Consider the following 15,543-nt stretch of genomic DNA (forward strand, 5'->3'; position numbering starts at 1 on the left):
ACGTGGAACTGACGCGATGAGGAAGCGGAACAGTCGCCGGCGTCTGTTTTGCGGGCATACCACGGATGAACAGCGGGTTAGCCAATTTTGCGCATTTTCTACCACGGGCAAAAAAAAATCGCAAAATTTTACCTGCAATACAGACGCAAACGGCTGTGTGACCGGGCCCTAAACAATGGTTGGGACTATCATGAAAGTCTTCTGAAAAGTTGGTAGTCTTATGTCTATGCAGACTTACACCTGTTGGATAAAACCCAATTATTTCTTTTCACATTTGGAAAAAGACTTGTGCAATTCCTTTATGCAAGTGTATTATTTTTATCTTTTTGGACTATGTAATGTGTGTTTTAATTCTCATTGTTTTTGTGTTTGCATTGTAGGCTGTGATGTCCAGTGACTTTGCCATTTCTAGGTTCAAACACCTCAGAAAGCTGTTGCTGGTCCATGGCCATTGGTGTTTCTCCCGACTTGCAAACATGATGTTGTATTTCATCTACAAGAATGTGGTGAGTTTTTTTTTTAGTTTTTGTGTTTTTAAAAAACAACCTAAAGGTAATATACGACAAATAAGTTTTATATTTAATTGTTGGGTTTGTACATACAGAGTAAAAAGTATTTGATCCCATGCTAATTGTGTTAGTTCTGATCAAATATGACACCTAGAGTCACTAGGTGATATTACATTTTTCAAGGTTCAAAGCAGTGTTTGATAAACAAGTCAAGACAATGAGCTGAACCAACAATTAACATCTTGTTATTTTCTGGATTAGGGGAAAAAAAGTGACATCCATCTTTGTATCTCAATAAGGCAGGCCTCCAAATTTCCACAAGTTAACGGAGCGGTTGCCTCCAGTAATTTATCTGCATAGCAATGAAAACTGATATTATACTTTTGGATGATAAAACCAAGTGAAAGCGTATAAATACTTAAAAAAGGGGGACCAAGTACAGATCCCTGTGTAACGCCAAAGGTGATAACAAAATGTTCGGAGGTCAGATTGCCGTAGTTAACACATAACATCCTGTCTGAGAGGTAGGACTTTAACTACGAGAGTACGGTTCCTGAGATAATAATCAATTTTTCCAGACGATCAAGTAATATTGTGTTCCACAATATTAAAGTCAGCACTGAGGTCCAGCAACAGCAACACCGATGAGGCGCCGGAATTTATTGCCAAGAGAAGATTATCGTTTACATTGACCAGGGCTGTCTCAGTTAAATGATTTGCCCTGAATGCCAACTGAACAAATTCAGAGATTATGTTTAGACATAAAGTCGTTCAGCTGCTGTGCGACAACTTTTCAAGTAATTAAAAAAAAAAAATGTAGATTTGACAGTAGCTTATAATTACATAGGATTTTTGGTTCAAGGTCAGGTCACTTAAGCATAAGTTTAAAAACAGCAGAATTAAAGGCTTCTGCAATACTCGAGGATACCGATATATTAATAATATTTAAAATGGATGGTCCGAAGATCCCAAACAGATCTTTCATGTGTGAAGCCTGAATTAGGCAAGTAGTTTTTTTGGCCTTACTGACCATCTGTGTTAGACAATCAACGGACAGATCACTAAAACAAAAAATGTCGAACAGACATCATATGTTTTCTCTAACTTCCGAATCTTTTAGGTAAGACAGAATTCCAGAATGTTCATTCAAAATGACACTGAGGCTTTTTCTTTATTTTTCTGGTGGCACAAAGGAAAACAGTGAGCTGCTCTTTCCCACAAAGATTGTGCTCCAAATACGAAATAGGGTGACGTTTTGAAACATCTAGGATGCCCTTGTAAAAAAAAGAAATAGTCCACGTTTTTGCTAACTTTATTCATATAATAAAAAAAACAGTGTCTGCAATAACGTACAAAAAGTCACCGCCCAGGTGGCCGACAACTTTATATATATATATTTTTTTTTAAATCAAACGTTTGCTTTATTCCGATTTTGAAATCTTTGTTTGGTTGTAAATTATGGAATTTCAATTTCAGTTCATTTGGTAATTTGCATACTCGGCAGCCAATCAGAAGCCTGCATCGAATAACTTTGTGTTTCCGGACATTCCCGAACGTTATAAGGTCGTGCATTTGCATATCATTTTCCAAACTAGACGCACAGAGAACACAAGAAAAATGGATAAGTGGTTAGGAATCAAGGCAAAACCTCAGCCCCAGAAGAAAGATTCTAAAGAAGCTAACAAAACTTATGACGCTATAAAACGTAAACGTAAAAGCATGGTGGAAAGAGGAGTTCACGTGGCTTGGAGCAGACGACACAATGCAAACATTGCATGAATGAAGATGAGTAAATACAGGTACATACTCATGACAGATGGAAAATAGCGATGTCATATACATGCAATGAATGTTATAAGTAGATTTATAATGAACTTAATTTTAAAGTGTTGTTCTTTTATTTATTCTGATTATCAATCCTTAATACTTTGCAACAATGGGTATTTTTTTTGCGATGAGTCGTCTTTTTGTGGTTCAAGTTGTGAAAAATGGGGCAGGCGACTTTATGGCTGGGCACGCAACTTTTCAGAGTTGTCTGCCCTGGTGTCCGCTAACTTTTTGTCATGAGTTATAGAAACTGCAAAAAAGGGGCGAAACAGGACGCTTGACAGACTTTATTCAATAATTACAATGTACACACAATATTTCAAATGTTTCACTCACTCAAAAAATGGGAAAAAAATGTTGCTTTGTCTTGCAGATGTTTGTCAACCTGTTGTTTTGGTATCAGTTCTTCTGCGGCTTCTCTGGGAGCGTCATGACCAACTCCTGGGTTTTGATCTTCTTCAACTTGTTCTTCACCTCCGTTCCTCCACTCATCTTCGGAATCCTAGATAAGGATGCGCCTGTTGAGAAACTCCTAAAAGTGCCTGAGCTTTACTGGGCCGTGCGTTCCTCCAAGGTGCCGACATTCATATTTATTTCAACTATAAGATGCCATTTTTGAAGGTACTGCTGACAAGTTCAGTTTTGAAAATATATCATCCAGTTCCTGTGGAATGACATTGGATGATATCAAAGCAGCTTCAATTGGATTAGCATTTTAAAGCAGGCTAGTTTTGTTGTTTTGAATATTTAGAATATATTTAAATATTTTTTAGTGACACTTTATACATTTTATATATATATATATATATATATATATATATATATATACATATATAGTCCATAAGGTTTGCAGGGGGTTCCTGAAGAACGCATGAATTATAAATAAAAATATGGACAGATCTTCCCAAAAAAAATTGTAAAATACAAAACAATTTTAGCTACAATGTTGTTTTGGTGGTTTTCTTCTTCCAATTCCCCCCCCCCCCCTTTTTTTTTTAAGCACTCCCCCCACCCCCTCATTCTTTGTTTGCTGTGTGTTATAAAAAGACAAAAAAAGCACAATGAAAATTAAGTTGCAAAATAACAAGTGTGAGTTGTCTTGGTGACCCTGAAATTTTGAACGGTAGTGTATGTGTGTATATATATATATATATATATATATATATATATATATATATATATATATATATATATATAATATACATATAATTTGCAGTTAACAAGCCTTTTACTTTTTGAACTTGTATGGAACATAGAACAGCACTAACTTAAACTTTGTCACTATTGTGTCACTGTTCAATTATGAACTTTTCTTTTCCTCAGGGCTCTTCCCCATTTGTCTTCTGGATCACAGTTCTGGATGCCTTTTACCAAAGCCTAGTTTGCTTTTTTGTGCCTTATTTTGTAAGTACATTGCACTGAACTCAGTTTACCTTTCAATGCTCAATGCCCAAGCTTCTTGGTAATGTGAAGGGTCACCACCCCTACTGGTCGCACCCAAGAGGCCAGCGCTATTTAGAAAACAGGCTCTTTCTGTTGAGCTCACTGAGAAAAGCTCTTTTGGCTTCCAAAATAGCTCCTCAGATTTTTTGTTTTTTAACGATTTAGTATCAGTAATAATAAAACTTAATGCACCAAATTATTTAGCAATTAGTCATTTCATGTTTCATGTTTCCCCAGTAAAACACATGCAATATAAATAAAATATTCACAGGTCAGCAAAAAAATTGTTCGTAAAAAAACGATTGAACAGATTTAAAGATGAACATAAACAGAAAATTCCTGAAAATGCAAAACAATAAAATATAAATAAAATATTCGCTCTTCAGTGCTATAAATAAATGATAAAATGCAAAACAATTAACTCTTTATAATTCTATTTTAACCTATTTAGACAAATAACCTGAAAAAAGTGCAAAAAATATAAATTAAAATAAGTAAAACAAAATGCATCAGCAGTTGATTGAAAGATTGAATGCATTTTGCTTCGGAGGAATCAATATCATTAAAACTAGTCGAAATTTTGCTAATTTTCCTGTTTTTTCATACAGTACCATTTTTTTTGTTTTGTTGACCTCATTATAACCCAATACAAAGTAGCACAAAGTATGTGCTAGGAGAAAGACTTTATTTTTCTCATCAAAGTCAACAAAAAATAAAATATTCTTTTGATTGGAGCTGGATTTCTTCTTTTAAAGATATACGAAAACGGAGAAATTGCCCTTAAAAGTGCTTGAAAAGTGCTTGAATTTGGCCACGGAAAAGGTGTATGAACCCTGTTGTCTCTTCACCCTGTCTCCGCATCCCTGTTAATTTTATTTACATGTGTTCACTTCTTGTCTACACTTAATACTCAATGGTTATACTTTGTGCTATGTGAAGGCTTAATGTTAACAAAACACCGTCAATGAGGACACCACTGCTCCCTAGTGTAGTGGAGGTGCACTGCACTTTATTCTGGAAAAGTAAAAAAAAGAAGGCCATTGAAGTCAAATGCGCCCGTGCCCCCTTGAAGAACCCCTGTTACATGATAACCACTGGTCTGGAGTAATATACTATCGTTAATCAGATGTTGGCATGTGTCTTTCAGGCTTACGTTGGATCAGATGTTGGAGTTCTGTCCTTTGGATCACCCATCAATGCGTCAGCTCTCCTCATCATCTTACTTCATCAAGTCATTGAGAGTCATAATCTGGTCAGACACACTCTTTTTTTATATAACTCTGTTCAGGCACACAGTTACCGAAAATTCCGGACCACAAGGTGCTAGCTACTCTTTTGCTACATTTTTAAACCAGGAGTCTCAAACTCGTGGGGACAAATTGAGCCGCCCACTATGATAGGTTGAGATGCCTTAATATGAAAGTTAAAGGGACAGTGTGTATTATTCGCCCCATAGGTGTCACTAAATTATCTTTATTTAACCCTTTTTTAAATAACTAACCTTGTAATAACATAGTAATAACATGATAAGTTATTTTATATAATTAAATACATTTCAGTTCAAATGCTTCACGTAAAAAAAAATTCAAGTATTGATAATTATTTTTGAGAAATTGAGTATAATGAAAATCTATTCTTGTATTAAACAACTGTATTCGTCCATCTTTTTATTCAACTGTTTTACAGGAAATACAACAAACTAAATTCCAATTATTGAGTTTAATGAAGCGAATGACCAAAAAATGTGCTTTCTTTTAGCCCACTATCTGGCTACCTTTTTAGGTTTGTAACTAGTTAGCTATCTTCCCATTTTATTAGCTATTTAGCAAACTATATAGCTAGCTTTTAAAATGCTTTCGAGCTAACATTTGAACCTTTTTGCTAGTTATCAAGCTAAATGGTCGCCTCCTTTCTAGCTAGATAACTAGCTTTGTTTTTAGCTTTCTATCTTTAAATTTAGATGACTTTTTTTTCTCTTTTATCTAGCTATTTAGTTCCCTTTTAGTTTTTAGTATACCTGTTTACCTTCCAAGCTAACTATCAAGCTACCTTTTAAGCTATTTAGCAAGCCATCTAGCTAAGTCAAGTCAAGTCATGTTTTTTTGTATAGCCCTTAATCACAGAGTCTCAAAAGTTGCTATTTAAGAAAGTCATATCAAACTGGGTGCCCTTTGTGCTAATTAGTAACAAAAAGTCGGTTGATGCTTGAAAATGGTTGGAGACCCCTTCTGTACACCACGCAATAAAGAAAGAAAATAAATAAATGAATAAATAAAGCGTTTGCGCCTTCTACTGGTCGCACCCAAGAGGACAGCTCTATTAAAACTCTTTTGCCACGGCTCACTGGGAAACGCTTGCTCTTTCAGCTCCCAAACGGCTCCTCAGGTTTGTATTTTTTTCATGATATAGTATAAATAACAATATAGTAAAACATTATGCACCCAATTATTTAGTTATGAGTTATTCAATGTGCTTTACAGGGGATCCCTGCAAAACACATCAAATTATAATTAAAATATTCACGGGTCTACAAAAAATAAATACGCAAAATACAAAAAAATTCTAGCTTTTACACACTTAACAGATTTAATGTCAAACGACAAGTCATGTTTATTTTTGACGCCCTTAATAACAAGGAGTCTCAAAGGGCTGCATAGACCACAGATTATTGCAAACCACAGACTATTATGACCTGATCTAAAACCTACATGAGGACAAGGAAAAACTCAAAAACCTCAACATGAGGAAAATGAAGAAACCGTGAGAAGGGACCACACATGAGCTAATCCCCCTTTCCAGGATGACCAGGCTGCAATGGATGTTGCAATAACAAATAATACACAGATATTGTCAACATCAAATATAGGTCATTCGTAAGCTATACAAGGGAAGTGTGTTTTAAGTTTAGATATAAACATTTCCACTGAGGTTGCAGATCAAATCTCAGGGGGAAGAGCATTCCACAGCACCGGGGCCACAATGGAGAACACTCTCGAACCTGCTGCTTCTTTAAGAACCTCCCTGTCTGGAAATGCCTTCATCCTCTTTATCAAAAATTCTGTGGCTCTATAAAAGGCCTTGCAAAAAAAAAAAAAAAAAAAAAAGACTACTGTTTGCCCAAAGTTGCCTTTAAATCGCGGGCCCTTTCTGTTTGTGGTAAGCTGCCCGGTGGGCATTTATGGCAACATGGAAGCTCTTGTGACAAGTGCTGTAGTGGCGATCCACGTAGTGCCGATTTGCCGCGGCCACAGTCGCTCCGCAAAATGAGACACACACAGTTTCCTTTCACGTGAATAAAATAGAATTCTTTCTCCCATTCGCCACGAAAATGATACGTTTTCTTCCTTTTTTACGCCATGTTTATGTATGTAGAAATCGATTTTGACTCCTTTGCGCAAGATTGAGGCTGAGATTATCATGCGCACTCAGCTCTGCTCCCGTGTTACGTCAGTGTTCTAAGAATATGGAAGTTTGTTTTTAACTTACATCACAGTAACTGATACACAACCAATAATAATGTATCAGCATGAAAATGAAGGAATAAAACAATGTATTGTACTACTATATTATACTAGCCTTTATTTGTTCACTCTACAGTGAACTATTCTCGAAAGTATTTAAAGAATCCCTGAAAAACAAACTATACAACAATCTAAAAATTGAAATATTAACTCCTTAGTGCTGTAACAACTCTTTCAAATACACTTTTCACAATTTTTAAATCATATTCTAACCAAAGTTGACTAAAACTGTCACGGTTGCCATGGCGCCCAATTAGCCCTGCCCGTGTGGCGCCTGCTGCGGCTCGTTAACAGATAGGCTTCCCTTCTATTTAAGCTCAGTGCTGTCACTCTCCCTTTGTCAGTCCGTCAACAAACCTTTGCCCCACAAGCTGTGGGTTTTGACTCTGCCCGCTATTGTCCCGTAGATTTTTGTCCTATTTATTATTCTCTCCAGTTTTCCAGTGTTCCCATCTAGTTTCTCCTGTTTAATTTCGATTTCCTGTTTTGATATCAATCCTGTCTGTCCCGTCCTGTATCGACCCCATCTGTCCGATATCTGCTCGGGCAATTGGTATCGATCTCGTCGGTCTCTGGGTTCCTGTCTTTCCACGCCAGACTGCTGCCTAACGTGCATGACTCCCCATTTCCCGTAAAATAAAAGGCTTGTGTGAGAAACGTCACGCATTTGGGTCCTGATCCTGTTCTTGACAGAAACAGCACAGAGCTTCTAAGAAAACCATCCACAAATATAAATCAAAATGAGTACAGCAAAAAAAAAAAAAGAAATATCATTGGTCTCTATTGAATATTGGAGTTTAGGAACACAAAGTGGTAAGCTTTGAGGGACTGATTCAGATTTCTTTATCAGTGATAGACAATGCACAATGTTTTGAAGCCAATGAGTCCAAATAAGGATCATTTTCCTGCTTTGACTCAGTTTTTAAAATGTCCTTTTCTTCCTCCGTATGGCAATCGCTCTTGAACTGTTCCTGTGCTCAATGTGCTGCTACGGCAGTACCCTCCATATATATATTCATTTTGTTTTCAAGTGTGAGACCCTGGTGGGACCAATTAACCAATAAAAAACAGATAGCATGAAAGTATATATTATATGGTACAGGGAACACTTGTGAAGTTGTCTATTTCTCCTTCTTTTTGCAGACATGGATTCATGTTTTTGTGATGGTGGTCAGCGCGGGTTCCTACTTCGCTTTTGTGACCATCTTCAGCGTCTGCTGTCTGACCTGCAGTCCCCCCACAAACCCTGTCGGCGTGGAGATACTGCAAATGTCCCAGCCTCTCTTTTACACCATGTGTGCTCTCACTACTGTAACAGCACTAATGCCCAGGTACACAATAAAAACACAACGTGTAGCGTATATAAGGTACTATTAACCGCACTCAATGGGTTTTTGGAATGAAAATAACCTTGTGTGCATACATAACCCGCACCTGACTATAAGCTGCACATGCCCGCGTTGAAACATGAGCTATTTACAAAAAACACGGTACAGTATACAGTTTTCAAAGATTTGATGACAAACAGGGCAGCACGGCAGCACAGTGGTTAGCGCGTCCGTGGCACGGTCATGAGATCAAACCTTCTGTGTAGAGTTTGCATGTTCTCCCTGTGCTTGCGTGGGTTTTCTCCGGGCACTCCGGTTTCCTCCCACATTCCAGGAACATGCATGTCAGATTAATTAGCCGGTCCAAATTGTCCCTAGGTGTGAATGGGCGAGTGAGTTGTCTGTTTCTGTGTGCCCTGCGACTGGCTGGCAACCAGTTCAAGGTATCCCCTTCCCATTGCCTGAAGATAGCTGGGATGGGCTCCAGCGCCCCAACAACCCTACTGAGGGTAAGCGGTGCAGATAATGGATGGATGTATGATAACAAACACACACCAAGCAAAGCGAAACAAGTAACACAACAAAAAAACTGGGCTGGTTAAAAACAACACTTAAAGTCACTGAGATGCAGTAACACAAGTAACAGCAAAAAACACAATATAGGAGAAACGCTAACAGGGCAAAAACATAGTTCTACTAGTAAATGTCACTGAAACGAAACAACACAAGTATCATAACCAAGCTAAAAATAGGAGCAAACCTGAGAAACATATCTCTAAGAGGACTGGTCAAAAAAGCACACACTGGTTAAAGTCCCTGAGAAGCAACATCACAGAGCAGCAAAAAAACACGGTAGCAGAAACACTAACAGGGTAAAACATAGGCCTAATGGTAAACACAAGTACCGTAACACAGAAAAAAACAGCAGGAACACAAGTAACACAGCGCTAACAGGGCTGGTTAAAAAAACACACTGGATAAAGTAATTGGGACGATGCAACACAAGTATTGGGCATGTTCGAAAAAGTAATTTGTCATAGTTACTCACTACCTCTTCCAAAAAGTAACTGAATTACTCTGTAGTAAAAGTAACAACTAACCAGGTAAAGTAACTCTTTCTATTACTCTAACTAGAAGTTGTTGCATATCGAAGAATTTGAAATTTCCTGAGGAAAAATCGAGTTAGTTGAGTGGAGAACAACAGACAGTCGTGTTATAGAACCTTGAAATATTTACTGCACTTCATCAGCTACAGTTTATCCTACATTTGAAGCGCAACAAATATAAACAGTAAACAACCTAATACAATATTAATCAGCAGTAAACAATGTACAGTATAGAGGAAAGAGAAACAAAAAAATATATATAATAACACAAGCAAAAAAAGTAAAACAATAAACTTGACATTTTTATACAAACACATTGCCACTGAAAACACGCAGGAAATAAAATTTCCATCCATCTGCACCGCTTATCCTCAGTAGGGTCACGGGGTGCTGGAGCACATCTCAGCTATCTTCGGGCAGTGGTCAGGGGACACCCTGAACTGCTTGACAGCCAGTTGTAGGGCACACAGGGACAGAAAATTCGCTCGCTCATTCACACCTAGGGATAATTTCGACCGGCCAATTAAAACTGACATGCATGTTTTTGGAATGTGGGAGGAAACCAGAGTGCCCGGAGGAAACCCACACAAGCACGGGTAGAACATGCAAACTCCACACAGGAAGCTTTGATCGGAAGTAAAATTCAAATATTTAATTAAATACCAAACAATTTTAACCTTTTGGTGTTCAACAAATTTAAAGCCAACAACTAAGAATCCACAAAAATGCATATTGACCAATCATAAGAGAAAAAAGGCGTTGCGGAGGGAACCAGCTGTTGATTGGTGCGGAGCCAGCTCCCTTTGTTCTCTTCCTAGAGCCTGCTCATAAAGACGTTTCGTTGGCGAACGATACGAGTCGGTTGCCGTGGCACTGATGCTGTCAAATACAGGGCTCAAACCTTTCGCGACTCAGACCTCATTTGCCTTTTCTTTCGGCACATAGCAAATACTATATTGGTAACCACAAGCCAACTATGTGATAGTCGTGGTTTTGAATGCTGACATGATCCAAAAAGTCGTGATGTAAACAACTTAGAGGTGAAAATGGCGCCAGGTGTGCTAAAGAAGGGACGCCGCTATTGCCGTTCTCAAGACAAAATAACGCAACGCTTTGACGTAATGAGTTAATTATCCTGTTACTAAAAAAACAAAACAAAAGAAACACGGCAGCAAAACACACACGGTAGAAGTACTGCCTTCGTAATGAGCTCTAACGAGGAGTACAACAGTAATATGTGTATGTTTTATCCATGCCGGCATTTTGTTTCTTGCATTCAGATCAATCGAGATGGGGTTTGTTATTTGAGGTGTCTTTAAAAAGTTGAAAGTGGAATACTTTTAAGTATGTGTTAACAATGCTAAACTGAGTTCAAAGAGCCTTTATATTTTCATCGCCACTATGCCTATCTGCTTTTATCTCAGGTCTAGCAACGCTGTTCTGGGATGCTCAATATGTTAAGTAGAAGGTATGGCTCAATATGTTAAGTAGAAGGTATGGCGGGGGTTTGAGAATAATTTATGCTTGTCAAAGTTTTCTTTTACTGTCGCACAAATATGTAAAAGTACTGTTTCAAATGCAGTCCAAACTCTAACCAAAACCTCAAAATAGAAAGACCTTTTCCCCCCCCGATTTGGCAACGAATGTGTAGTGTTTCTCCCCACAATCATGCAAATATGTTCCAAAATATACCACGTGTCATAGGTTTCGAGAAGTACATTTTCAAAGTAGACCGTTTGATCTCATACCTCCTAGAACTGTGATGTCACTGGAAGACGAGAACCAAAACAATGGCGGGTCCTGTTGAAAAACAGACTGCGGTTGTAGTGATCAGCGATTGCATAGAGCTCATTTCTGCTTTGAGTAACTAGAAATTTGCTTATTGTGTCGCTGAGGGACTTCTGATTGATTTGTCCAAGGCGCTTGCTTTGATCATCTCTAGCTGCATCTTTTAAGTCTACCTGCTGTCTTGTACAGTGCATGTTTCTTTTCGTCATAGGTATGCGACTGACTTTTCCTTCCTTGTTTTTCGCTGCGTGTTTTGCATTTATTATTGTCCAGATAGCTCCCCGTTAGAGTGCGTGCTCCCAATGGCTTCCAATTTTGTTTGGTCTAAGTTAGCCCCGTTAGTAGTTGGCTAGCCTGTCGTGCTCATTGTTTATTCTCCCCGCTGGATTGTTTGCTGCTGGTATTTTTTTTGGGTCGTTAGCTCTCAGTTATCCTGGCTGCTTACTGGATGTTTTCTTTTAGCCCGCCTCTTGTTTTTCTGCATATCGGTCCCGGTTAGCCTTTTTTTTTTTTAGCAGCCGGCTAGCTTGCCTGTGTTTTATTTGTGTCAGTTTGCCCCATGTTGGCTGCTCGCCATTTTTCGTGCCATTGCTGCATCCAACTGCGACACAACACCTAGGCATTCTCCACAAAAACTACCAATACTTGGCTTAAGACACCAAAAAGCTTTTTGACTAGTTAAAATGTAAACCAATAGGGAGACTGGCTTGCTTGGGTGCTTGTGTTCTTCACATGACCTCATAGCTCAGGATGTGAAAAATGAGACGGACTGTCTACAAAATGCGTTACTTCAGAAAATTTTGAATGCACCAATGATTATATACCAGCTCAGTAGCCTAGATGGTAAGGCGCCCGCTTTGAGACTGGGAGGTCGGTGGTTCGCGCCCCGGCCGAGTCATTCCTAAGACTCAAAAAGTGGTCGGCGGCGCCCTCTGTTGGCTGCGGCTGCATCGGCTCGCTACATCGGGTCAGGTGCAATCGACATTTCGTTCTGTGTACATTGTTACACAGAATGACAATACAAGGAAATTATTATTATTATTATTATTATATATTATATATATATATATATATTATATACACATGTGTGGATATTATAGGAACAACATGTACTATTTTATCACATTTTGTATGTTTTAGAATTTGGGAATCTCCTTAAAGGTATCGCCTATAACTACAAAACTCAATTCCAATGAAGTTGGGAAAGTGTGTTAATTGCAAATAAAAATTGATCCAAGTAAATTGCAAATTCTTTTCAACCCATATTTAAATGAATGCACAGCAAAGACAACATATTTATTGTCTTCACTCATAAACTTTATTGTTTTGGGAGAAAATCATCAACTCTGTAATTTGATGACAGCAACACGTGCCAAAATAGTTGGGACAGGTGTCAATAACTACTCAGAAAGTGGATGAATGGAAATCAACCAACTATTTGCAGGTGAACAGATGAATTAGCAACAGGTGAGAGTTGTTACTGGGTATAAAAAAGGGAGACCCGAACAAGCTAAGTCATTCACATGCAAGGATGGGGCGAGGTTCACCTCTTTGTGAACAACTGCGTGAGCAAATTGTTGAACAGTTTAAAAACAACATTCCTCAAAGTACAATTGCAAGGAATTTAGGGATATCATCATCTACAGTCCATAATATTGTGAAAAGGTTCAGGGAATCTGGAGAAATCACTGTGCGTAAACGGCATGGCCGTAAACCATTATTGAATGCCCGTGACCTCCGAGCCCTCAAGCGGTACTGCATTAAGAACCGACATCAATGTGTAAAGGACATCACCACATGGGCTCAGGAACACTTTGGAAAACCACTGTCAGTCAATACAGTTCGACGCTATATCCCTAAGTGTGGGTTAAAACTTTATGTTGCAAAGCGTAAGCCATTCATCAACAACATCCAGAAACGCCGCAGGGTTCTCTGGGCCCGAGCCCATCTAAAATGGACTGATACAAAGTGGAAAAGTGTTCTGTGGTCTGATGAGTCAGTTTTCCAAATTGTGTTTGGAAATTGTGGACGTCGTGTCCTCCGGTCCAAAGAAGAACAGAACCACCCAGACTGTTATGCACGCAAAGTGCAAAAGCCAGCATCTGTGATGGTATGGGGGTGCATGAGTGGCCAAGGAATGGGTAACCTGCACATCTGTGAAGGCACCATTAATGCAGAAAAGTACATTCAGGTTTTGGAACAAAGTATGTTGCCATCCAAACAGAATCTTTACCATGGGCGCCCTTGCTTCTTCCAGCAGGATAATGCCAAGCCACACACTGCACGTCTCACGACAGCGTGGCTTCGTAGTAAGAGGGTGCGGGTGCTTGACTGGCCTGCCTGCAGTCCTGACCTGTCTCCCATTGAAAATGTGTGGCGCATTATAAAGCGCAGAATAAGACAAAGGAGACCCCGGACTGTTGAACAGCTGAAGCTGTACATAAAGCAAGAATGGGAAAGGATTCCACTATCAACGATTCAACAACTAGTCTCCTCACTTCCTAAACGTTTATTGAGTGTTATTAAAAGGAAAGGTGATGTAACACAATGGTGAAGAAGCCCCTTTCCCAACTACTTTGGCACTTGTTGCAATTATAAAATTCTAAGTTTATCATTATTTGCTTATGGAAATAAAGTTTATGAGTTTGAACATGGATAATCTTGTCTTTGTGGTGTATTCATTTAAATATGGGTTAGAAAAGGTTTGCAAGTCATTCTATTCTAATTTTACTGACATTTTAAACTTTTTCCCAACTTCAATGGAATTGACTTTTGTAAAATATTGTACTTGCTGACGCGATCTTCTGGCTGAAGTCATCCTTGCAGCCTTTGTCAGGCTTCTTTTGCTGGACGTCCAAGTATGTGAAATTCATATTTGCGTTCCAAAAAACCTTGGGTTGGCATTTGGACTGTAATTTAAACAATCCTTTTCTTAAAGTATTTTCATCCTAGAATTTAATAAAACGGCGAGCACGCGCATGAAATCACTCTTCCCCCCATCCATTAACCTATTTCTTTTACAGCTTAATGCGCTTCATTGACGGAACACTGAGGGTAAAAGTAAGATAAAAGCAGATAGGTGCAGTAAAAAAACATGTATAAAAGGCTTTTGGAACTCAGTTGGGCATTGTAAAGACATACTTAATAGGCACAATATTTCACTGGAAAAACAACACCTCAAACTACACACCCCACCCTTAAGGACGTTGTTGTAACAACTTTTTGTTTGCTTGATAAGCATAATTGTATTATTTTCTATATGTGTTTTCCTCTAGCTACAAAACCTGAGTGTAAAAAAATTATCCGCACAATTATCTGTTTATATATATTTTTGTTTTCACTATGCAGGCTACTGTTCCGGACACTTTACAACACCTTGCTTTTACCTGCTCTGATGCAAACATCTCACAGGAAACTGGAATCGAAGACGTACTGCAGAAGAATGCACCATAGAACTTAAACCTTCCTCCAGCTATCGAACAGCCTGAGTACGCAAGCTGGTCTGCGTGCTCTAGCACAGAAACCAATAGTTTTTGGGGAGTGAAACATTAAACTGAAGATGTTTACATGTCTAATATTATCCCCGTTTTATACTTTGCTTGTATGGATGAATACAATTCCAGGAATCGAATGAATTAAAAACCGTTTACTATGCCATCTGTTGTCCGTTTTTCTCAGATAAGAGGAAGCGTTTTGCTTTGAGTTGCATTGTTGCCAGGATCTTCTTTATTGCCAATTACCATTTTGTAAGCCTGTAAGTCTTACTCATTCTAATAACGCTACACCTAATAGAAGAGGGGTGTCAAATTCATTTTAGCCACATGCTAAATCTCATAGTAGTTTTAAGAAAGAGAGAGAGAGAGAGAAAAAAGAGAACAAATGAGACACGATAAGAGAGAGAGAAGGTAAGACAGAAAAGGGAGAACAATAGAGAAAGAAGAGAAAAGATGGAAAGAGAGAAAGACAGTGAAAAGGGGTAGAGAGTGAGTGTGACAAAAGAAAATGATAAAGAAGGGGAAAA

The 15,543-nt window shown here is 38.5% G+C and overlaps 1 protein-coding gene across 5 annotated transcripts in view; it reads left to right on the plus strand.

Moving 5' to 3' along the window:
* atp10d (ATPase phospholipid transporting 10D) overlaps window positions 1-15,177 on the plus strand; it is a 51,293-nt gene extending 36,116 nt beyond the window's left edge. For all 5 annotated transcript variants that reach the window (XM_088355230.1, XM_088355228.1, XM_088355229.1 and 2 more), the window contains 6 exons: window positions 381-506; window positions 2,710-2,910; window positions 3,660-3,740; window positions 4,927-5,031; window positions 8,444-8,631; window positions 14,871-15,177. In XM_088355230.1, the coding sequence (XP_088211356.1) occupies window positions 381-506; window positions 2,710-2,910; window positions 3,660-3,740; window positions 4,927-5,031; window positions 8,444-8,631; window positions 14,871-14,982 (813 nt within the window). In that variant the 3' untranslated portion in view covers window positions 14,983-15,177. The remainder of the gene's footprint in view (window positions 1-380; window positions 507-2,709; window positions 2,911-3,659; window positions 3,741-4,926; window positions 5,032-8,443; window positions 8,632-14,870) is intronic.
* The last annotated feature ends 366 nt before the right edge of the window (window positions 15,178-15,543 follow it).

This window comes from Urocampus carinirostris, chromosome 15 (genome assembly GCF_059441175.1).
Source record: "Urocampus carinirostris isolate Australia breed hairy pipefish chromosome 15, RoL_Ucar_1.0, whole genome shotgun sequence".
NCBI lineage: Eukaryota > Metazoa > Chordata > Actinopteri > Syngnathiformes > Syngnathidae > Urocampus > Urocampus carinirostris.